This window comes from Muscardinus avellanarius (genome assembly GCF_963383645.1).
Source record: "Muscardinus avellanarius genome assembly, chromosome: X".
Classification (NCBI taxonomy): Eukaryota; Metazoa; Chordata; class Mammalia; order Rodentia; family Gliridae; genus Muscardinus; species Muscardinus avellanarius.
In genome coordinates this window covers 25,277,025-25,302,168 of record NC_137792.1, presented here as the reverse complement: position 1 = coordinate 25,302,168, position 25,144 = coordinate 25,277,025, and the positions used below count along the sequence as shown (strand labels likewise).

General features: G+C 38.7%; 1 protein-coding gene across 4 annotated transcripts in view; it reads left to right on the top strand.

Moving 5' to 3' along the window:
* DMD (dystrophin) overlaps positions 1 to 25,144 on the top strand; it is a gene marked incomplete at both ends in the record, with an annotated part of 2,101,015 nt that overhangs the window by 1,864,194 nt on the left and 211,677 nt on the right. For all 4 annotated transcript variants that reach the window (XM_080719244.1, XM_080719243.1, XM_080719246.1 and 1 more), the window contains one exon: positions 5,413 to 5,473. In XM_080719244.1, the coding sequence (XP_080575370.1) occupies positions 5,413 to 5,473 (61 nt within the window). The remainder of the gene's footprint in view (positions 1 to 5,412; positions 5,474 to 25,144) is intronic.

Here is a 25,144-nt window from a genome sequence, read left to right as displayed (position 1 = left end):
TGGAAGTCTAGAGAGTGCTCTTTTGGCATGGTTTAAATAACATTAGCATCCTTTTTAATTTTCTGGTTAGGCCCCTGTGTCAATTAAAATGTGGCTTAACACCAGGGTGCATCACTTGGCACATTTTGTTCATTGTGCATTAAAACATGGTTAGAGTCGGCACTTCCTCCAAATAGTGTGGCTTGTATTTGTGATTTTCAAAACCACCTTGGGTACGGAATTGAATCCTATCACCTCGAGGGAAGAAAAGCATTTGAAGGTAGAATTGCTAACCTTTCTTGCTTTTAATAAATACTGTATTTGTAACGCAAGGGGAAATTCAGAGGTTGGTTTTGGAATAAATAAATTCATGTGTAGTTTACTATTTAAATTCAGTAGGCAATACCCTATGGTGCTGGTGCTGTATGATAATGAGTGATTTTTACACTCAAGAATCTGAATCACAAAGCTGCATTGGAATTCCATGTAGTGGTTATAGAAACATCTGTATAAGAAAATACAAAAGGACAGTCCAGTGTCATATAAAAACTATTTGCCAATAAATCTGCTTTTGATGGGCTACTAAAAATGGACACATCCAGCATAAAGATGTATGTGCCTGTTACGTAGGCTAGCTTTGTGAAGGATGACAAGCTCCCACTGGTGCACTGAGATAAGAAACAGCTGTTGTTGGTATAGGCACCACTGCCAGAAATGAAATGATAATTCTGGGGGTGCACTTATGAGAGCTACCACGGATCTGATCAAGTTTTGAATGGATGCAAGACCAGAATCATCTGGCTCTCCCAAACGCAATTGCTGATGACCTTTAACAATCTCATGGGGAGGAACACTGAATCCAATCCCAGAGAACCGTCATCCTATTGTGTGTTATTTCTAAAGCAAGTTGTTCTGTTCGTTTTTTGTACATATGGTAGTGAAGATGGCAGGGAAGAAACAGGAGAGACTGTTGTTATTTTTTTCTTTTTTAATTTTTATCTATTCATTTTGGTATTGGGGATTGAACCTACCTCCAAGCTATATCCCTAGACCTTTTCATTTTGTATTTTGAAACAGGGTCTAATTAAGTTGCCAAGGCTGGCCTTGGACCTGTGATCCTTCTATCTCAGCCTCCCAAGTACTGGGATTACTAGCGTGTGCCACTGTGCCTGGATTATTTTTCATTTTTTATTGCATTAAGTGCACTTTTAGTATAAAATTTCAGTGTTTCAAACAATTACTGGAAAGCAGTTGCTTAGATGAATTTGTAAACTGAGTCAAAGGAGAAAAACATTTTGTTTTGTGTGTTTTTGTTTTGTTTTGTTTGCAGTACTGGGGATCAAACTCATGGGCACTCTACCACTGAACTATATCCCTAGCACTTTTTTTTCTTTTGAGACGGGGTCTAGCTAACTTGCCCAGGATAACCTTGAACTTGGAATCTTCCTGCCTCAGTGTCCTAAGTAGGTAGGATTATTGACATATACCACTATGCCTGGCAGGAAAATCATCTTTCAAAGAAGAAAAATGTACTGATGCTCATCATTGGACCTATTTGATAGTTATACATTGTCTCCATCAACATTCTCACTGCTGTGACCCAAAATATCTGCCAACCACAACTTAGAGGAAGGAAGATGAATTTTCTCACATTTCTGGAGTTTTAAGAAGTTTTAGTTTATGTTAGGTTTAGTAAAGTCTGTGGAGCTCAGATCATGGTGGCCAGAAAAAGAAAAAAGCATGAATGGAAGGATTCTGCTTTCATATCATGGAGACCCAAAACACACACACACACACACACACACACACACACACACACACACACACACACAAAGGGGGATATATGTATATTCTCCAAGGCCACATGCACAGTAACCCATCTCCTTAAGTCACACCCTACCTGCCTACCTTACCACCCAATAAACTCATGAATAATGGATTTATCTATTGATAATATTAGCTCCCTCATAATTCATTCACCTCTGAACATTTTCCATTAATACATAAGCTCTTTTGGGGGATATTTTGTATCCAAACCACAACACACATAAAGACAAAGACCTTTTTAAGGAAAAAGATTAACAATTAGGGACTTCAGTCATAAAAGTTTTAAAGTTCTTTCTAATATGGAATTTACAATACTTCAAAGTCTTCTTTATAAATCATTTCAACCATTTACTTCAAATATATTCTGCCAATTCCTCCGGCACATAATTGGGATTAGTTTCCCTTTAATGTTTAACAATGAGAAGTCAACTCTAGATATTCTATGTGGGTCTTGTTAGCTCACCTGGGCACCATGGATTCTCTTCTGTCTCTTGTTTATTATCTACTTGAAGGTTGTTTCTTCCAGGCAGAAAGCCCTGTAGCCAGGCCTGTGGACCTCTCTATCCCACTTATCTCTAAGAAATGCATAAAAAGAATAAATGACTCCAGGCAAGGTAGCACACACCTGTAAGCCCAGTACTGGGATTCTGAGACAGGAAGATCTCAGGAACTATGGTTTCTAGCTCTCCTCAACACAGCTAGTCAGAAATGGCTTGGGTTTCAAAATTCCATAATATCAGATTCTGACTGGGTTATTCAAGAAGTCCAGCCCAAGTTCTTAAATCAGGTTTTATTTTCTCTGAACTATCAGGACGGCTGTGTCCTAGAGAAGAAAAAAAGGCAAGAAGAGAGTTGATGGAGAATGAGAAACACAGGGATGGAAAGAAGAAGAAAGGAATAGAAAAAGGACAGAAAAATTGGAGGCAAGGGACTACTTCAAAGCAGCAGCTAGATGTCTTTTTTTGTATTAAGAATTTCAGTCTGCCAAAAAGAAAAAAAAACAATTAGCAGCTGAATACAAATCCATTCCTATATTGTATAAATGACATATCTCCAAGGTACAACACAGCATGCCTGGTTAAAGGTTAGACGATTGAATCCCTCTATTACTCTATATAAAACAAAGAAACTGGAGTTTCATTACCCTTAAATTGTCTGGCGGTGGGTGAAGTTAACTTTTATTAGAAGCTGTTCTTTCATATTATACAGCGTAGTTGAGAATATATTAGCTTTGACGTTTTCTTACATCTCAATACACCACGGAGTCAATTTACTGTAAGACTAATTTAGAATGGAGCTTTTCATAGAAGAAAATAATGGTCAGCATCAGCTGGGTTTTGAATTATTAGCAGGATGGCAATTCAAAAAATATACATGCACATAATAGTTTTAGATCTTAATAAGAATGCTTCTTATATTTCTGCTTCTGATGATAGTCTGTTTCTTAAAACTCCTGTGTCTTAAAATTGTATTCAAAAGGAAGATTTATTTAGGAAACTTTTATTGTGCTTCCTAAATTTTTTTGTCTTAAAGAAAAACTTCAAATCAAACACTATTTAAAAGATATTTTTAGAAGTGTTACTTTAGTAAAGTAAAAAAAAAAAAAGCTATAACTTTTTTTCTTGTGGTGTTGTTACTTGAACCCAGGGACATTCTACCTCTGATATATACCCCCAGCCATAATTTATTTTTATTTTTGAAATAGGGTCTCACTAAATTGCAGAGTGTCTCATTAAATTGCTAAGGCTGGTAGTGAACCTGCAATCCTACTGTCTCAGCCTCCCAAATACTGGGATTACAAGTGTACACCACCACGCCAAAGTAAAACCTGCTACAACATAAGGATAAAAAAGTTGCAGCTAGTCATGGTGGCACACTCCTGGAATCCCAACATTTGGGAGGCTGATACAGGAGGATTGCAGTTCGTGGCCAGCCTCAGCTACTTAACAAGGCCCTCTGCAACTCAGTGAGACCTTATTTCAAAATAAAGAGTAGCCGGGCGAGGTGGCGCACTCTTGTAATCCTCATGCTTGGGAGGCTGAGACAGAAGGACCGCGCAGGTTCGAAGCCAGCCTCAGCTACTTAGTGAGGCTCTCAGCAACTTAGTGAGACCCTGTTTCCAAATAAAATATAAAATGGGTCTGGGAGTATAGCCCGGAGGTAGAAAGCCTCTGGATTCCACCCCCAGTACCACCAAAAAAATAAAAAATAAAGAGTAAAAAATAGATCTGGGGATATAGCTCTGAGGTAGAATGCCCCTGGGTTTCATCTCCAGTACTGCAAATAAATAAATAAATAAATAAATAAATAAATAAATAAATAAATGGAAGCTGAGACCCGTAGGATCGCGGTTCGCGGACAGCCTCAGCTACTTAGTGAGGCCCTCCGCAACTTAGACCCTTTTTCAAAATAAAAAATAAGGCCAGGTGTGGTGGCGCACGCTTGTAATTCCTGCGCTTGAGAGGCGGAGACAGGAGGATCGCACAGGTTCAAAGCCAGACAAGCTGGAATAAGAGACCGTGTTTCCAAATAAAACGTATAAAAAATAGGTCTGGGACTGTAGCCGGGACTGAACCCCAGTACCACCAAAAAAATAAAAAATAAAGAATAAAAAATAGAGCAGGGGGTGTAGCTCAGAGGTCAAATGTCCCTGTGTTCCATCCCCAGACCCGCAATAAATAAATAAATAAATAAATAAATAAATAAATTCCAAGTATGTGCACCATACACATACACACATACACATATATGTATATATGTCACATAAAGTAAGAAGTTTTATTTCTTTTACATAACAGGTGCCAATCTATCACTTTTGGTTATCTTTTCTAATAAGATTATGTCAGTTAACTGACTTTTTTTTAATGTGTAAGGTTCTAGGGATTAAATCCAGGGGTATTTGAAGTCTGAGCTATAACCCCAGCCATATTTTATTTTTACTTTGAAACAAGGTCTTATTAGATTAATAGAGTTTCACTACTTACTGTAGTGAAATAGTGAGCAGGTCCTCAAATTGCGATCCTCCTATCTCAGCCTCCCAAGTACAGGGATTACAAGCATGCACTGCCACACCTGGCTCAGTTGACATTTTGAGGTATCAATTAAACATGTAATTCATGCATGAACTTGGATTCTCTTTAAACCAAATGAAACGAAAAAAAAGTATACTAGAGTGATGAGCATGGTATTTTAGCTTCAATAACATAAAATGTACATATATCACAAAAGGGTGTTTCAACTGCTAAACTAAATAAAAACCCAGTCAATCAAATAGTAAAAGATATGAGAAGCAATGACAGGAGGTGTTATAAGAAAAGCACCCAGTGGAGACACAGAAGAGAACAGCCTTCCATCTACTCAGTTTCTTATCTGCTCTATAGGTTTAGCAGTGGAATCCCCCCTCCCTTGCATTTATCTTTGTGCCTGAATGCGTTCAGTTTCACTTAGATTAAGACAGAAATTTCAGAACAGCAGGTTAATCTATTCTGTCTTCATGGGCAACTGAGCAAACAGACCAATATCAGTGTAAATTATAATTCTGTAGATTAATATTGTCTTTCCTATTTTTTTTTTAATTTGACTTTTTTTTTTCCTTTCTTTCTTCAGCTTCTGTCCAGGGTCCCTGGGAGAGAGCCATCTCACCAAACAAAGTGCCCTACTATATCAAGTAAGTGGAAAGAATCGCATTCCTAAAGGAACATTTATCGTGGCTAATTTGTGTGTTCACAAATGACTTTATTCTTAAAGTACAACAGTAGCCTTGCCTATACCTACTTCTGTCTTCCCTAAGGAAGCATGAAGAGTAAACCGATGCTAAAATTAGCATCGTAAATTTGCCGTTGTAATAGGAAACCACTTTAAAGAAAAATCCATTTAATGCAACACATAGTACCAGTATGACATGTTTCAGGGGTATGGGAGCATATGTTTTCACAATGAAAAAATCTTCAGATTTTATTATTGATGATGGGAATCAATATTTCATAGGAAAAAAAAAACATTATTTGCCAGATATGGTGGCACTTACCTGTAATCCTAGCTACTCTGGAGCCTGAGGCAGGAGGACCATGGATGTTCTGGGCCATCCAGGCATATTTAGCCAGACCCTGTCTCAAAATGAAACATAAAGAGGGCTGAGGATGTAATTTTGTAGTGAGCATCCCTGGGTTCCATCCCCAGTACCACACACACAAAAAAATAGTTTGGGTTTTCTTCATTTTTATCAGACAGATAGGTTTCTGTGGTAATTGTGTGCACAATCGGCTTTAGATGAATGAATACTTCATGTATCCCAAAGGCAGACAGCAGCAGTCTGGGATGTGTAGAGCTGAGTTGTTCATTCTTGATATGTAGCACTCAGTGTTTGTTACCTAATAATCACATCATAGCAGTACTGTTTTCTGGGACCACTTGTGCCATTCAAAGCAAAACAATCAAAGGAAGGATGTTGTGTGAAACAAATTGTGATGCATTGGGTTGACATGGAAGAGAGCGGAGAAAAGAGATTGAGTTATTATGATACCTTAACAGTCTCTCATCAATCATGCAATAGAGCCGAACTTAATCTTAAGCCTGCATTGGCTACCCCAACAACAATTAGAATTAATTGGGCTCGCGGAACAGTCTTCAATACCAACTGAAGTCTTTGAACTTGTGGCTGCCATGAGTCCGGCTGCACATATTGAATGTGCTCCCATTTTTTTCAGCCTGCCATCTTTTATGGAGTGTGTTTTTTTTTTCTTCTGCTGCCCATCAATTCTTCACAATTCAGTTCTAAAGCAATAACAGCAGTCCTAGATCTTCATTACTATAGTTTCCAAGAAATTTGATTTCATGCTTCTATTTGGTTAACTCAGAAGAATGGGGTGAAGGCACTCTTTTGGCTCTTTGAGGAGACATATATCCTTTAGGAAATGGTTTACCCTTTGTCTTATTATATTTTTCCAGATGAAGCATATCTTAACTTTAAACATTCCCCCTTAATACACTTTGGTCCTGATTTTATAAGTTTCCTATTATTTCATTTTATCATTTTGGGTATATTTTATTCACTTCATAATTCTAAATTGCATATTTAACATATATCTAAATAACATTTTATTAAATAATATATTGATTTAGAGGTATACTACATTATTTCCACTGTAATGTATGTATATATAATTATACACAGTGTATCTATATAATTATATATATAACATATATAATAAACTTTAAATGGTGCTATGGATTGGACCCAGGGCCTTGTGAATGCTAGATAAGTGCTCTACAACAGAGCTGAATCCTCATGTGTGTGTGTGTGTGTGTGTGTGTGTGTGTGTGTGTGTTGCTAACGATTGAACCTAGGGGCATTCTACCTCCAAACTACACTTCCCAGACCAATTTTATTTGGAAACAGGGTCTTGCTAAGTTGCTGAGAGCCTCGCTTAATTGCAGAGGCTAGCTTCAAACCCGAATCCTCTTATCTCTGCCTCCCAAGTACTGGGATTACAGGTGTGTGCTACATACCCAGAGCTCCCAGACCTTCTTTTTACTTTTATTTTAAAAGAGACTCTTACTATGCTTCCCAGGCTGCCTCATTATTTGAAGAGTAAGGGCTTAAAGGTATCTTTGATTCTCAAGTGGTTCTAAGACCTCATTCACAAAAGAGCCTTTATTTCTGCTCATAAAAAATTGGATAGCTGGATGTGGTGGTGCAGGCTGTAATCTCAGCTACTCAGGAGGCTGAGGCAAAAGAATAGCTGGTTCTAGGCCAGCCTGAGCAACCTAGCCGTATCATGTCTCAAAATAAAATTATAAAAGGGGTGAGGATGTAGCTCAGTGGTAGAAACTTTGCCCAACTTATATAAGGCCCTAGGTTCAATCTACACACACACACACACGCACACGGATTGGGTAAAAGTGAGAGCTTTATGGATTAAAGAAGTATCAGGTGCCAGACATTTTAGTCAGAAATGAAAATTTGTGATGATGAAAACACTGGTATATAAAATTACTGTGGAAGAGGTTAAATAAAATATGCACAGTGGAAGCCGGGCACAGGGGCTCATGCCTATAATCCCAGTTCTTAGAAGGCTGAGACAGGAGAACCACAGCCGCAGCAATTTATTGAGCATCTCAACAACATAGTAAGATCCTGTTTCAAAATATAAAATCAAAAGTGTTAGGGTATGGCTTGGAGGTAGAACATCCCTGGGTTCAATACTCAGTACCACAAAATAGAGAGAGGCAAGTTCCAAAAAAAGATATAATCCCATACCCCCTTTCCAGTAAATTAGTCTCTTGCTGCTCCTCAGTAGAATTAGAGATCAGGTACATGGTCTATTTGTCCAAAGCTCTTTCATGTGTGTGAGGATCGTGGTGGTGGTATTGATAAAGGCATCAAACTATTAATTTTTAAAAATTCTAATTCTCATCTTGGCTCTAACAAAATTTATTATGTGGTCTTGGGCAAGTTGTTATGTAAACTTTGTTTTTTCACTTATAAAATAAGGACTTTGACTATATGATATCTAAGGTCTGTTTTAGCTCTCAGATTCAATGAGTTGACTCATTCAATGGCTTTGTCCAAACTCAAAAACCTAAGTTCTCAGCCTTTGTTCAATAATTTTATCTCTGTTGTAAATTTCATTATTTGAATTGCTAGCATAAATTCTTTTTTATAAAAAAAAATGCCATAGAGATTTTTTTCTACTAGTTAGCTTTGATTTCTCCAGGTTCCTCTTTTAGGAGCTCAAATCTTGCTGTCTAATTTAGGAGTATTATTCTTCCTGCCTCAATAGTAAGAGACGTAAAACAATAAACAGGAAAATTAGTAGAAAGGTAAAAATGGAGACCAATAAAACCTCTGAAACGATCAGTCAGTCCCTTTACATTGCACAATTGTTTTTGTGTGTGGTGCTGGGGATTGAACCCAGGGGCATTCTACCTCTAAGCTACACCCCCAGCTCGATTTTTTATTCTTTATTTTGAAACAGGGTTCCACTAAGTTGTGGTGGGCCTCACTAATTAGCTAAAGCTGGCCAAGAACACAGATCCTCCTGTCTCAGCCTCCCAAATACTGGGATTACAAGCATGCACTACCATACCAGGCTGATACTGCACAAATTTTTAAAGGTATATCTGATACTATATGGAAAACAATTCTCCCTACATTTATAATCTATTTGAAACTAAGAATTATATTTCTCAAATATAATTTTAAATGGCATACTTTAATATAGGGATATCACATATTCATAAAACATACATTGTTAATAAGTAGATTATTCATATCATTGGTGTTTTATTATTACCTATCACCATTGTCTGAAACATTCTGCTTAGAGCACATTATTTCGATGTGCAAGATTCAGTGGACTTTGCATAATCCCAGAAGCCTCATTGGTTAAAAACAACAGTAAAAATAATTTACATGACATTGTTTTAACTAGTCCCCATTTTCCCTCTCTCATCTTGTTTGTCTTGTCTTTCAGTCAAGAGTTTTTCACCACAAGATCCTCAGCTGCAAAAAACAGCTGTGGCTATTTCTTTCATGCTTTGTAACATTTCCTTTCCAGTGCTAGGCTAACCCGGATCATCTAAATAACAAGAGGTTTGCATACCAATAGCATGCATTCTAGCTGGTTGTCGACTTGACCATTCATCCTTGAGGTTTGAAGTCATTAACAACATCTTTTGCTCTAGATGGCAAATCAGGCTGTGTTTGTGCCTGCATCCTGACACCAGCTTTTCATATGATGCTATGAACCTTGGTTTTGATACTTCCAACTCCATGTTTGTCTAGTTTATTAGTCCATAGCATACATCACTGTTACAATTTTCATATTCCCTCTCCCTTGGGGCCCTCTCATTCCTGCCAGCATATCTTTCCGGTTATTTGATTACAGCTTTCATTGCCACTGAAAAAATAATCACCAACAATGTTCAACCTGTTACAACTGCCTTTTCTACTCTCTGCCATTTTGTCATTTTTTGGCCTACTGTCAAACTCATGAAAATTTCAATATAATAGCCTTTAACCAGCTGCTGCATTCTGTTAGGATTTCTTTCACCTTTTCATGTTGTGTACTCCCATATGGGTAAACCAAACAGAGCCAAGAGCCAGGTCTCTCTTGCTTTCTTAACGAGTTAGAAAATTATTCTTCTGTGTTCTGGACTGTCAAAAGAATTTAGGAATCCCAAACTTGTGTGTAAGATGTTCCAACATAGATGTCATGATTAGAGCATAAGAAATATCACATTGGGTCAGACCAACAGGGCAACCAGCCCAGAACTCTGGGCCCCAGAGGTTGCTTTGGCAGTTAACTTAGTAATTTTTATTTAAAAACTTACTGTGCATCATGACCACTTTAATTTTCAGTGTTGTACATTGAACCTATGGGCACTCTACCCCTGAGCTATACTCCAGCTCTTTTTATTCTATTTTGAGACAAAGCCCCGCTAACTTGTTGAGGTTGGCCTCAAACTTGCCATCTTCCTGCCTAGGCCCCCAAGTAGTTAGGATTACAGGCAGGTGTCACTGCCACTGGTTCATGACCATTTCTCTCTCTCTCTCTCTCTCTCTCTCTCTCTCTCTCTCTCTCTCTCTTTCTCTCTCTCTCCCTCTGGGATCTACTTCCAGACCCATTTTATTATTTATTTGGAAACAGGGTTTCAATAGTTGCTGAAGCTGGCTTCGAACCTGTGATCCTCCTGTCTCAACTTTCCAAGTACTGGGATTGTAAGTGTGCACCACCATGCCTGGCTATCATGACCATTTCTTAATGATGCATTGTAAATCAATTGGCAGTGATTTTATCCAATGATGTCTTCAACTTTTGCCATTTGTTACCTTGACCTTGTCTTAGAATTAAGTTCCACGAATATACAGACTACTATGTAAATAAAAGCATGTTTTAATTTCTCTTGAATATGCATCCTTTAACCACAAGGAACAACCCCAGTTAAGTGCTTTAGAAGTGGATGGCTACGTTTCTATTTAGTGAGTTGACTTTAACCTCACCTCTCCCCACTAACACTTTTCATTTTCATCTTCCTGGTCTGAGAAATTCTAATCCTTTTTAGTCTGTCCTTGAGTGAAAGATAAGCTTTCTCCTTGATCATCTTACTTGCTTCTCCCTGGATCCTTTCCAGCCCTGTAATATCTTCCTTGGGATGTCGTGACTAGAACAGTCCAAATATTGGTTATTAAATTTGTTAACATTCTCTCTAAGCTTCCACTCAACTCAGGAAGAAAGTAAGTGCTATTCACTGCCCCCCATTGGTGCAGAAATGGAGAAACCAATTGGGGTCAAAACCTGTTCTACATATATTAGTTCTAGCTTGAACGTTCATTTTCTGCTACTTTTCAGTAATACAGATGAATCGTTTGACCTCATATTTCTGCCAGCTGTCCCTTAGGAAGGATTTGATTTTTAGACAAGCTGGTCCTTTCCCTCCTTCAAAGACGCTGTGGTTGCTAAATATTGGGCGGAATTTACTAATGAAACTCAGTAGTAAACCTGCTGACTCAATCAGCAATAATGCATTGCATCAGGTTCCTCTAAATATCTCTGAAGCACTTCACAGAAGAGTGAAAAATGGGGTCCTAGGGAAACTAAATGTTCAGCTTTTTTTTTTAATGTGCAATGCTCATAAAGCAGGTCATATCCACAGGAGTGTCTGTCTCTTCCTGCTAGTTTTTTCAGATGTTATATGTCCTGTTATATGTCCCTTGATATGTATGACCTTGATGTACCCTTCTCTCTACTCTTTACCCCAGGCAGGTTTCTATAGTCATTTATTTTATCTGTATTGTTCATAAATTTCTGGTGGTTTCTGTTTAACAAAATGCAATAGAAACCACCCTCCCTGGCTGAAGTCAACACCTACAGGGGTCAGCATGTCTTAGACTGTGGATGTGTCTGATGAAATTGCTAGTTTGGGTTCTGACTCTCCTGTCTTCTTATGGACTACCATTTCCATAGCTCTAGTACCATAAGTCTTTGATTGCGTGGAATTGTGGCCATATCCTTAGACTTACCTTTTGCTATTGCTGTTCCCTGCATCTCCTTGGTCTATATTCTGCTTTGAACTCACTCTTACTCTGATTTTTTAGAACTCATGTTCCCTAATTCCAGGAGCATCTGAGTCTTGGCACCACCATCCTTTTACCTTATTGCCTCTATGACTACTTTCTAGGCAGTTTTGCAGATTTCAAATACCTCCCACATATACATATATGTATGTATATGTATATGTATATGTATATGTATATTGGTACTGGGGGTGGAACCCAGTGGCTCTTTTACCTCCAGGCTATACTCCCAGACCTCTTTTATATTTTGTTTGTAAACAGGATCTCACTAAGTTGCTGAGAGCCTCACTAAGTAGCTGAGGCTGGCTTCGAACCTGTGCCATCCTCCTGTCTCAGCCTCCCAAGCTTAGGGATTACAAGCGTGCGCCACCACGCCCAGCTTACCTCCCATATTTAAAGCATATCTTATTCTCATTCTTGTTCCACCTTCTATTTGTGCCAGGCTTTGCTCTCATTCAAGTTTGGGTTAGTTTGTTTGTTCTTTGAATTTTTGATTGCTGTTGCAGTACCTGGACTTATATACAGAGGTTAACTATGTCTTAGCTCTAACAGTAATCAACATGCTAAATATCTCCATTGGCTGACTTGTATCTTTTGAAAATGACATGGGCTCTTATTTGAAAGAACACTGGGTTATGGTATCTGATCTGGAAGACATTGTCTGTGTCTCTCACTCATATCCAGCTATTCTAAGAACTATACCAGTGTTCTGACATTTCCTTTGAAAACTGGTTGAGTTTGGGCATAGCTTTTCATAGAATATGAACACATCATGCAATGTATAATTTTGTGCCATTTCTTGTAGGAGGCTTTTCATATGTATTCTCCTTCAAAATATACCTTTTAGCAGCTGACAAAAATGATATTAAATAGTGGACATTTTAAATAGACCAGCCATCAGAAGTCCTGAAATCTAATTTCAGCTTCTCTATTAAGTAGCTATTTGACCAGTTAGGAATCACTTATCTTCTCTGGGCCTCAGTTTATCCTTCTGTCACTGAAGGAGGCTGAACCACATGATATCACAGGTCATTTTCAGTCCTGACATTCTTTGATTTTATGAATGTTGACTTTAAAAGAGAAATTGTGACAGTTTTCCAGAGGAGTGAAAATGAATCTTCATATCGCCCTTGAGGATTCTTATTGCGCCATCAATCTTATCAGGATAGAAAGGACAAATAATCCAAAACCTTTTACTTAACCATTTAGCACCATTGATGAAATAAAGTAGATGTAACAGAGAATCAGCTGTATAATTTGAGCTGTCAGTCTTTGAGGACACTGGTGAATATCTCTGGGTAATTAAATTTTTGAAATTACTGCCAAAAGCCTGGTGCTCTGACTTTTCAAAAGGCCTTAGTACACAAAGATAACCCAGAGGTCAACCTTCTCTGCTATGCTTTCTCCTCCACAGTTTGATGGTTCCAAAGGTCACATTGGCTGAGTCTCATTAAGCTCTGGACCCACAATGAAGGAACAGTCAGTAATGCTTAATGGATGGTATAATCATGAAAACAACTCAGGTTAAGAAATGAACTGAAAGAGAATGAATGAGATGCCACAGTGTTATACAGAGTATCGATTCTGGCCTCTTTCGCATATCTTGTTGGGAGATATAGATATTGGTATCTTCTGTGTCTTATAGGTTAATAAAAAATCTGCATCCTAGGATTAGCAGTGTAGCTCACTGGCAAAGCACTTGCCTAGGATGCATAAAGTTCTAGGTTCAATCCCCAGTACCTCATAAAAACAGAACAAAAGCCATGAGTGGTGGTGCACATTTGTAATATCAGTCCTTGGGAAGCTGAGACAGGAAAATCACAGGTTCTATAATATACATGGCACAGCACGGCCTATCTCATGCATGGCACTTTTAGGAACGTGAGTGAGCCTAGGATACATTTAATTCTGTTTCTTCAAAAGAAATTAAATTATTTCAGCTATTCCATTTTCTTTTCCTGACTTAAACATGTCATTTCTTACATAATTATGTGGTACCAAAAAGAAGCCCACTAGTGGTAGCATCAAATGCCCCTGCATTTAGAACCCAGCTTTATTATATTTGACTCTGCTTTCTGAACAATTTCCTTAACGTAATGCCCATTTTACTTTATGGCACAGGAGGAATACCACTCAAGAACCGTTAATTGCCTCTTTTTGTCTGCTCTAAAACCAAGTCTAATTGACCTCTATTAGACACTTAGTGTTGGGATTTTCGGAAAATGCAGAATGTATCCGGTATGAGCTACATGTTTGGAATATTTCCTAGGACCCAAATATGTCCCTGATCAAATTGGTTTATTTTTATTCTTAAGAGTTCCCATACAATCCGAGATATGTGTGAATTCCCAAACATTCCTGAGCTTCTCCTAGGCTTCTCTAATTGCTTCTTATCCTGTCCCCCTGGGAAGCAGCATCCTGTTCCCTGCACAAAGGTCAACAGCAGCTGGACAACATTTTAAAATAACTTAATAACCCTGAACTGCCTTTCCCCTTTTGATAATTTCCTTCGAGCATTAGTCCTTTTGAACACTGACCTGGTTGCAGAAAATGTCCCTTTCTCAGCAGGAAAACTTCAAATCCTATTCACTCTTCCCCTTCATCATTCCAGGAGATTGAATGGGTGAGTCAGGGATAAAAAAGAGGGATTTAAATACTTTTGGGGGAGAGAATGTTAACATGTTAACACACACGCTTGCTCTCCCTTTCTCTCATGAATGTATATATGTAGGTATAGTATGTTATAATGTATGTGTGCACACACACATATATAGTGTGTATGTATGTATTTCTTCTTTAAAAAATAAACTGGCCGGGTGCAGTGATGCATACCTTATAAGCCCAATATTTGGGAGGCTGAGTCAGAAGGATCACAGGTTTGAGGAAAGCACATAGTAACTCAGTGAGGCTCTTGACAACTTAGTGAGACCCTCCTTCAAAGTAAAAAAAGAACAAAATTAAAAGGGCTGGGTGGGTAGCTCAGAGGTAGAATGCCCTTGTGTTCGATCTCCAGTATCAAAAATAAAAATAAGCCGGGCGTGGTGGCGCACGCTTGTAATCCCCACGCTTGGGAGGCTCAGACAGGAGGATCGCACAGGTTCGAAGCCAGCCTCAGCTACTGAGTGAGGCTCTCAGCAACTTAGTGAAATCTTGTTTCCAAATAAAATATAAAATAAGTCTGGGAGTATAGCCCGGAGGTAGAAAGCCCCTGGTCTACCCCCAGTACCACCACACACAAAAAAAGACTAAAAATAAATTAAAATAAAATAAACTGCAAGTGCTTTGTATAAATCATTGCTGTCACACTGCAAAACTTTAAAATCCTCGTGCAAGATGTAAAAAAAAAAAAGCCTCTGCCTTTCTCAGCAGTCTGGAAAGCTCCTAAAAACAGGTCCTAGCTAAGGCTTAGCCCACCGTCAGCGTTCCGGAAATGATCACCTCTTGTGTGATATTGTTAACTCCAGGGTGAACGAAACTGAGACGCCGCTGTGCTCTTCCTGAAACTTTCAATTGCTTTTATGTTTTTCTTTCTTGACTTATCCACATCCATCTTGGTCTCCAAAGCCATTGCATATCAGACAGTTGTTGCAAAATGTAATTTTTAACTTGCTTCTTTGTTGTTCTAGAGGATTATTTTTCCCCTCTGTTTTTTGTTTCCTTTTGGTTTGCTCACTTTCTCTTGGTCTGGGGCTTTTTGTAAAAGCATGTTTTTTCTGATTTACAGACCATATAATCTCCCAGACCAAAATAGCAGAGTTAAATAGGCACCTAGTACGTGCTAAATGACAGACTATATGTTGCATCCATATGCCAAAACATGCTGAAACCAGTTCATCTTAATAACTGTAGTTATTATTCAATAAAGAGGGAACCATGGAAATGTACGGAGGTTATTGTCTTACCCAAGACACTCTAATAAAATGGTACAGAATTGGGAGTTAAGATTACCATCTTGTCACCCGTTGCTATGTCAACTCTGTAGTACTGTTGATTGAAATCTGGCCCTGCGGATAAGCAGGTGCAGCCAGTCCACCACTGTGAGGCTGCCATCTTGGGCATCACCATCGTGACCCCGTTAGCCCATCCTTGTATTGCAGGTATTGTTCCTTGGCTTGTCTACGCCATCAAGGTCTCCTGCAAAGTTATTCTTTGTGGCTTTTGGTAATAAAGAAAAAAAAAAGCAAAATGAAGCAAAAACCTGATCAGCCTTGCTGCATGACCTTTGTACTCCCACGTAGGCTAAAGAAGCAAAGGATTGCTGAGTCCCTTTCCCCACCCTCCTCAGGGCTTTCCTAAAATGAAAGCATGACCAAGGCAAGTCATCAAATAGTAGATGCCCCACAATGAACTTTCCCTTGTACCATCAGCTGTAAGCTTGGAAAGGTAGGACATGGTCAACTCAAGTGGGCTTGAACAGCTCTACAAGAGCCTTTGCAATGCTTGAGTGTGTCCTTGAATATGACACCATCACCTCTTTCCAGAACAAAAAAAAGTCTTTGATAGGTCGGGTCCCTCCCTTCCCCCATGGGACCTCGCAGTGGGGACAGGAGGAGGAACCCCAAAAGCCAGAAGTGGAGATATCACGAGACTCAGGTGTCACGAGACTCCAAACATCACAAGACAGACTCTAGGTATCACGAGACTCTGGATGTCATGAGAGAATTGGCATTCTCACACTGCTAGCCCCACCCCCAAAACCCCACCCTGATTTAAATATTGGGGTACTTCCACTCTCTTGCACAACTCTGTGGACCACGTGGCTCATCAGTTCTTTCCCCCACAGTCCAGAGATATCGTCCAAAGGGGCCGGGTGTGATTAAAGCAGCTTTTTTTGATAACTTGGCTGGTGTTTAACTCCTTCACGACTCCCCAGCTCGATTTCAACACTACAGTCTTGTTCTTCCATAAACCTCAGGCTGACCTATGGCAAATGCCGAGGCCTATGGCCATGAGGCATGACTTCCCCATGCATCGAGCATCAGGTCACCTATGAATTATATGTAAACCATACAACTCATTGATTGCAGATTGAGTTTATATTTTTTATTATTATTCCTACATGATGGCAATGAAGTATTTCTTTTTTTCTGGTACTAGGACTTGAATCCCAAGGGAATTCTACCACCAAGCTACACCCCCAGCCCTTTTTTATTTTTTAAGTTGGAAACAGGCTTTCACTAAGTTGCTGAGTGTCTCACTGGATTGCTAAGGCTGCCCTCCAACCTGAGTTCCTTCTGTCTCAGTCACTCAAGTACTGGCATTACAGGCACATGTCACCATGCCCAGCTAAAGAAGTGTTTCTTTTCTTTCTTTTTGTTTTTCTCAGTACTGGAGATGGAACCCAAAGAGATTCTACCACCGAGCTACACCCTCAACATTTGTTCTTTTTTTTTTTTTTTTTTTTTTTTTTTTTGGTGGTGGTACTGAGGGTGGAACCCAGAGGCTTTCTACCTCCGGGCTATACTCCCAGACCCATTTTATATTTTATTTGGAAACAGGGTCTCACTAAGTTGCTGAGAGCCTCACTAAGTAGCTGAGGCTGGCTTCGAACCTGCGCGATCCTCCTGTCTCAGCCTCCCAAGCGCGGGCATTGCAAGCGTTCGCCACCACACCCGGCCTAGCATTTATTCTTAATTTGAAACAGGATCTCACTGAGTTGAAAAGGGCCTCGCTAAGTAACTGACGCGGTCTGCACACCGTGATCCTCCCGTCTCAGCCTCCCAAATGCTGAGATTACAAGCGTGTACCACCACTCCCAGCAAGAAGCGTACTTGACTCAAAATCACCAGACCATTTGGGGCATAAAAAGTTCTGAATATGCAATCTCCTTGTACTAATCTATAAGTGCTTTCTGGGAATGGTGGTGCATGCTTGTAATCTCAGTACTTGAGAGGCTGAGACGTGAAGAGCACAGGTCTGAGGACGGCCTCAGCAAGCAGTGAGACCCTGTTTCAAAAGAAAAATAAAGTAGGGCTGGGGGTATAGCTAGAAGGTAGAATGCCTCTGGGTGCAATCCCCAGTACTACACACACACACACACACACACACACACACACACACACACACAAAATGCTTTATCAAAAATAAAGCTAGAGTACCTTCCCAATCTTATTTGTGTCAATTCTGTAAAAACCTTTCCGTCACCCCAATGAAAATCAAATAATAGAGCAGAATGAACTCTAGACGGACCAGGAAGAACCTAGCAGGCAGAGCAAACGCTCAACATGAAAATATCTTCCTAGCTACAATTAAAATAAACATTGTAAATATTTTAGAGAGAGAGAAAAAAAAATGGTTTTTGTCATTGGATTGTTTTGGAGGGTTTTTTGTTGTTTGTTTTTTGAGATTTGTTGTTTTGTTCTGTTTCTTTTTGTACTAGCGTTTGAACCTAGGGTCATTCTACGTTTGAGCTTAGACTCTGAGCCCTTTTTTATTTTTCAGTTTGAAACAAGGTCTCCTAAGTCACTGAGAGTCTTACTGAGTTGCTAAGTCTATCCTAGAACCTGAGATCCTCCTGTCTTAGCCTCCCAAGTACTGGAATTACAGGCCTGCACCCCCCAAGCCCTGCTAGAAATGGGTATTAAGAGCAGGATTGAATTCTTTTATTGGGCACTGTAAGAAGAATCAAAGACCTTAGCAGACCACCTACAAAAATACCAATAACCTCCTGGTTAATCTTGTGGATAGCATTTAACTTCCAGAATGATACCTGAAAGTCTCTGTCTATAAAATATTTCAGTAGGATATACCTGGTACGGCTAATTTGTTTACTGGAAGTAGACCAGAAATCCATGGATTTGTGGGTCGTGGCTGGCTGGAAAGTGGAGGATAATCATTTGAGCATTTTCCTATTTTTATAATTAGCAGAATATAAAATGGAAGCCTTCTGAAACAGAAATGGCTTTCTTTCAATGCCCATGTGTCTGCATGAACTTTTAAAAAACCTATCTGCTAGCCGGGCGTGGTGGCACACGCTTGTAATCCCAGCATTCGGGAGGCTGAGACCTGGAGGATCGCGGTTCGCAGACAGCCTCAGCTACTTAGTGAGGCCCTTTGCAACTCGGTGAGACCCTGTTTCAAAATAAAGAATAAAAAATAGGACTGGGGGTATAGCTCAGAGGTAGAATGCCCCTGGGTTTCACCCCCAGTACTGAAAAATAAAAAAAACTGCTAATATGAAACCAAAGCACATCATAAAGGAAAATAATGGATATTTTGGAGAGACATATCTGATTATTTCAGATTCCTCTAGAGAAGAATTTTTTATCTGTGCTTGGTGATTCCCTATAATCCTTTGAATCATCAGTACAGGCTGGTACTTGATAAGAATCTGATTTTTTATGAGTACACTTTGAAATCCAAACTTTATACTTACATAATATATATTCTAGTTTTAAAATGCTCTCTTCAATGTGATAAATAAAAGCAGAATGAATGAGCCCATTTATTTTACCCTTCATATTTTCTCTCTAGTTCTAGGGAATTATGGGTCTAGGAAAAGGCTGGGCTCCATGGCACTTTCCCATAAGCACAGTGACTCTAGAGATGGAGGCAGGAGAATCACAAGTTTAAAGCCAGCCTGGGAAACTAAGTGAAACCCTATCTAAAGATAAAATGTATAAGAAAGACTGAGAGCTAGACATGGTGGTGCATGCCTGTAATCCCAGTAGTTAGGAGGATGAGACAGGAATATTGCAGGTTCAAGTCTAGCCTTAGCAACTTAGCGAGATACTCAATAACCTAATAAGCCCATTTCAAAATGAAAATATAAAGGGATACGTGTGTAGCTTGAAGGTAAAATGCCCCTGGGTTCCGTTGCCAGTACCACAAGAAATAAAGTAAAAACTTGAAAACCTGGGGGTATAACTCAGTGATAGCAAGCCACTGATCTCCATTCCCAGTACTCAAAAAAAAAAGAAGAAAGGGAAAGAAAAATCCAGGGCCAGGACTAGGGAGGGATATAGTTATACATGTCTATGTTTTAAATTACATAAGTAATATTTTTAAATTACCTTCGAATAAATCCTAGCATAGCAAGGATCTATGTAACTATCCTAACATCCTAAGTCATTGTTAAAGTTAAACTCTTGGAATATTTTAATTTCCTCAATTAAGGAAATTAAGCTTTTCTCAATTAAGCTATAAGCTTCTTAATAATACTTCTATTTGTGTGTGTGTGTGTGTGATACTAGGAATGGATCCCAGGGGCTTTCTACCTCCAGGCTACACTCTCATACCTATTATATATATATAATTTTTTGTGTGTGTGGTACTGGGGTTCCTGGAAGCCCTTCTACCTCCGGGCTACACTCCCAGACCTATTTTTTTATATTTTTGAAACAGGGTCTCTTACGCCAGCGGCTGGCTTTGAACCTACATGATCCTCCTGTCTCCGCCTCCCAAGCACGGGGATTACAAGCATGTGCCACCACGCCCGGCTTCTATTTTATATTTTTTATTTGGAAACGGGGTCTAAGATGCTGAGAGCCTCACCAAGTAGGTGAGGCTGGCTTCAAACTTGTGAGATCTTCCTGTCTCAACCTCAAAGTACTGGGATTACAAGGATGTGTCACCATGCTCGGCTCCTTGATGATACTTCTGCATTATACATTTTTGTACCATCCTTAGAACTTATAATATCCCACATATAAAAATGACAAGTACTTTTTTGTTTTGATTTCAGTCTTTAAGTACTAGAAACTTAGCCATGATCCTAATAGGTATCATTATAAAGAAATTTAAAATAACAGATTAGAGAAATGTTTAAATATTTTTATAATCCCACTGAGATTACAAATTATTGGATTATTTTTAAAGCAGTTTTCAATCATTGCTCTATTCATTGTCTGTATTTAAGTTTGTTGAGAGTAGAAATACTTTGGGGGGTTCCTTTCCTAGATGGGAGTAGAAATACTTTTGGGGGTTCCTTTCCTAGATGGGCTGTCCTATAAACTAAAAATTCTTCAAAGTTACTATTTCAGAGAAAGTATTTTTAATTGAATACATTCCTCTAGTAGTTCCTATATGCACAACTATTGTAAGGATATCTTAGGAAAACACTTTGAAATCCTCTATCAAAACTCAACAGGCTGCTTTGAGAAGCTAAGATGGTTCAGCGTATATTTGTACGCCTGTGTCTTACTATGAAAAGGTATTGTAGCAAGTTAGGGTGAGGTAAGAGATCAAACAAGAGCCGTGGTAGCATCAAACAGGGTACTAAAGGTTTTGTGTTTGATATTTATTTATTTATTTATTATTTATTTATTTATTTATTTATTTTTGCAGAACTGAGGATTAAACTCAGGGGCATTCTACTTCCAAGCTACAACCCCAAGCCCATTTTTTATTCTTTATTTTGAAACAGAGTCTCAGGGTCTCACTAAGTAGCTGAGGCTGGCCACAAACCTGCAATCCTCCTGTCTTGGCCTCCCAAGTACTAGGATTATAAGCATGTGCCACCATGCCCAGCTGTGTTTGTCATTATTCTCAACCCATTCTTGTCTTTCTCTGTTAATATTTGATGTCAGCCAGTGTGGTGGCACACACCTGTAATCTCAGTACTTGGGAGATCAAGACAGGAGGATTGCAGGTTTAAGACCAGCCTTAGCAACTCTTAACAACCTAGCAAGATTCTATTTGTTGTTGTTGTTGTTGTTGTTGTTGTTGTTGTTGTTGTTTTGGGTTTGGGTTTTGTTTTTGTTTGGCACTAGGAATTGAACCCAGAGGCATTCTACCTCCAAATTCAACCCCTAATCCTATTTTGTTTTGTATTTGGAAGAGGCTCTCACTAAGTTGCTGAGGCCCTCACTAACTTGCCAAGGCTGGCTTCAAACCTGCAATCCTGCTGTCTCAGCCTTCCAAATACTCAGAATGAAGTTTGAAGGTCAAATGCCCCTCAGTTTAATCCCTAGTACCACACCCATACAAACTGGAAAAAAAATAGATGTCATTATATCAAGCATTAGAACATTTATTAATCGTGCTGAGGATATAATTCAGTGACAGAGCATTCACTTAGCAAGTGTGGAGCTCTGGGTTCAATGTCCAACACCATCACCAATAAAGAAAAAATTTATAAATGCTTAATATTGATTTTAAAAATAGCCAATTTTTTTCCAAATAGAGTTTTTGTTGGGTGTCCTTTTTTCTCTTTTTTGGTAGAGGGAAGACATCTCATGACATCTTTTTAAATAGACTTCATTATGAAGGACCTCAGAACCGTTTATCTAACTCATATTTCATGTACTCTTAGTCACCACCCCATTTGTTTTTACTGTAAGCGCTGCAGAATAGAAAAAGACATCCCTACATTGCTCAACCTCATTTATCATCAACAAAATTGGCAATTATATTCCAAGTCCATGCATATATTGTTTGAGAAGAAGATGTATAAGCTGAAATGGAACAGCTCAGCAATGAGGTAGAAGTTTGATCTTTCTCTACTGGCTGCTAGATTCATGAAAAGATGGGGAAAAAAACATGTCTAAACTACGAAGTCATTTTTCCTGAGAAGTTATCTCACTGTAACAGTAACTACCTCAGAGATCTCTGATGTGGAATATTTCTTTAAAATTAAAAACTAACAATTCTTGTGCCTAATAGAATGTATAAAAATCGCTACCTCTGTAAGACCTGAGATGAGTAAAGGAATATTGAATAATATAATCTGACAGTTTGGGCCATACTCTTATGATAGTTACAGTGGCCTGAAAAGTATAGAATTAATTCAATAAAACATGAGGGGAAAAAAACCAACATAAACATGAAATATTTTAAATTAAAAATACAGAGTAAGAATGAAAAAAAATCCCTCAACAAATCAATATTGCTTGGGGAACCGTGAATCCCAGACCAGCAATATTTTTATCCAAATATCTTCTTGTTCTGTTGCAAGCAAACACCTTTATCACCAAGTTTTATAAGAAGCAGAGTGAAGTAAAGAGTACTTAAGATTGTTTGATATACCTGTCAAAGTCGGCAACTTTGAGTTTCATGCCTGACTTTACCAATGTATACTTCTATTTATTGATTCATTGTAATTTGTCAAATTAGGATTTTTTTCTCACTTGTCCCTGCCTTAATGAATGCATTGCAAAATAAAAATTAGAGAAATGGTAGTATAATTGCAAATATTTTAAGTAATAGTGGCTGCTATGATGAGCAAAATATTGCTGTTATATAGCGTGATAATATAACTTAAAATCTGTGGAAAAATCAATATGAAATATAAAATACCAGAGGAAAGACAGAGAGGAAACAAAAACCAATGGGAAATTAAATGTAGGCATAAGAATCCAAAGGTATAAATTCTAGAGATGTTATAAAATAATATATATGCCCTCACAGAATCTTACTACTCCCTGAACTTCATTACTTGGTGAAGCTTAGGGGGATGATACTGAACAAAAAGGCATCACTTTCTGCTTATGAGTCCATCAAAAGATGTATGAACAAGTCTTAGGGTTGTATATTATAAAGTATGCCACAAACCAGGCATGGTGGTACACACCTGTAATCCTACTACTTGGGAGGCTGAGACAGGAGGAATACAGGTTTGAGGCCAGCTTCAGCGATTTAGCGAGGACCTCAATAAAAATTTATAAAACAAAACAAAGTAAAACTTTGTTTCCAAAGAAAAAAGGCTCAGAGTGTAGCTCTGACAGTCCCCTTAGTTGAATACCCAGTACCACAACAAAGTCTGTATTTTTTTCTAGTACTGATGACAGAACCCAGGGCCTTGCATGTGCTAGCCAGTTCTACCACTCTGCCATTGAGCTATATCTTTAGCCCTATAAAGGTATAATTTAACCCAGTTATTTATCTATCTATTTATTTATTTATTTATTTATTTATTTATTTATTTTTGCAACACTGGGGATTGAACCCAGAGGCATTCTACCTCTGAGCTATACCCCCACTTTGTTTTTTATTCTTTGGTTTTTAGTCTTTATTTTGAAACAAAATCTCACTAAATTGTAGAGGGCCTCACTAAGTTGCTGAGGCTGGCCACAAACCCACAATCCTCAGCTGTCTCAACTTCCCCAGCACTGGGATTATAAAGCTGCACCACTATGCCTGGCAAACACAGTTTTTTAATCTTTGTAAATTAACTCTATACGAACTTTAATCAGGTAATTCTCAATTCTTTGATATCAGCATTATAGTAGATGTTTTCAAATTTCCAAGTTTCATGTGTCTTTTTCAAAAAAGACAAGCTTTTAGCCAGGCATGGTGGTGCACTCCTGTAATACAGCACTTGGGAGGCTGATACAGGAAAATCACAGGTTCAGGACCAACTTCAGAAACTTAGTGTGACCCTCAGAAACTGACGTACACCCGGTTTCAAGCCAGACGTCCTGGCACAGGCTTGTAATTACAGTTTGAGACAGGAGGGTCACAGGTTCACAGCCAGCCTCAGCAACATAGCGAGGCCATCTGCAAATTGGTGAGACCCTGTTTCAAATAAAAGAATACAATAAGGCTGGAGGTTGGATTTGGAGTAGAATGCCTCTGGGTTCCATCCTCAGTATCACAAGGAAAAGAAAAAAAAAGACCCTGTTTTAAACTAACATATAAAAAGATGGGCTGCAGAGGCTAGCTCAGAGATAGAATGCACCTGTGTTTGATCCCCAGCATACCCCCCTCAAAAAAAGAACAATATTTTAAATGTCTAACTGCCTGGGACTTACCCTGATTGTCTTTTAAAGTAGTTCATGTACATACAACCATAAATAAGAAAAACAAGAACATTTTGGCAGACAATATGTCTTATTTGTTTTTAATATTCACAATGTAAACTTATTGCCTATACTGCCTTCCATGTTGTTATAAGTTAGCAAAGTATAACTGGTTTGTAAATAAGAAGGCTGTTGAAGTTCAGCCCTGAATAATTTTTTTCTGCAACCCCAAAGAGGAAAACCTTTGAAATGCAAATATTGACCTTTCTCAAAGCCCTAGGTAAAGTTTGATGGAGGCCTTTGTTTTTGTTGTGTTCTGTGCTGGTCCTTTGTTATGTGGAGACTAGACTTGATTGGAGAGACATAATTGGCTGCTGTGTGAATACACTTGGCGGGAGCCTGTAGGTTGGGGTGAATAGAACAAGAGAGGAAATGGGGAAAGAGTGTGGAAACCGCGAACATGAATTAATTCTAGATAATGGAAGCAACGGAGGCCAAGGAAAGTGGTTTGTATTGGAGGGATAGGGTTCATAAACAGTCCACTGGTCTTGCTCATACGTTAGAAGCCAGGAGTAAGGGAAAG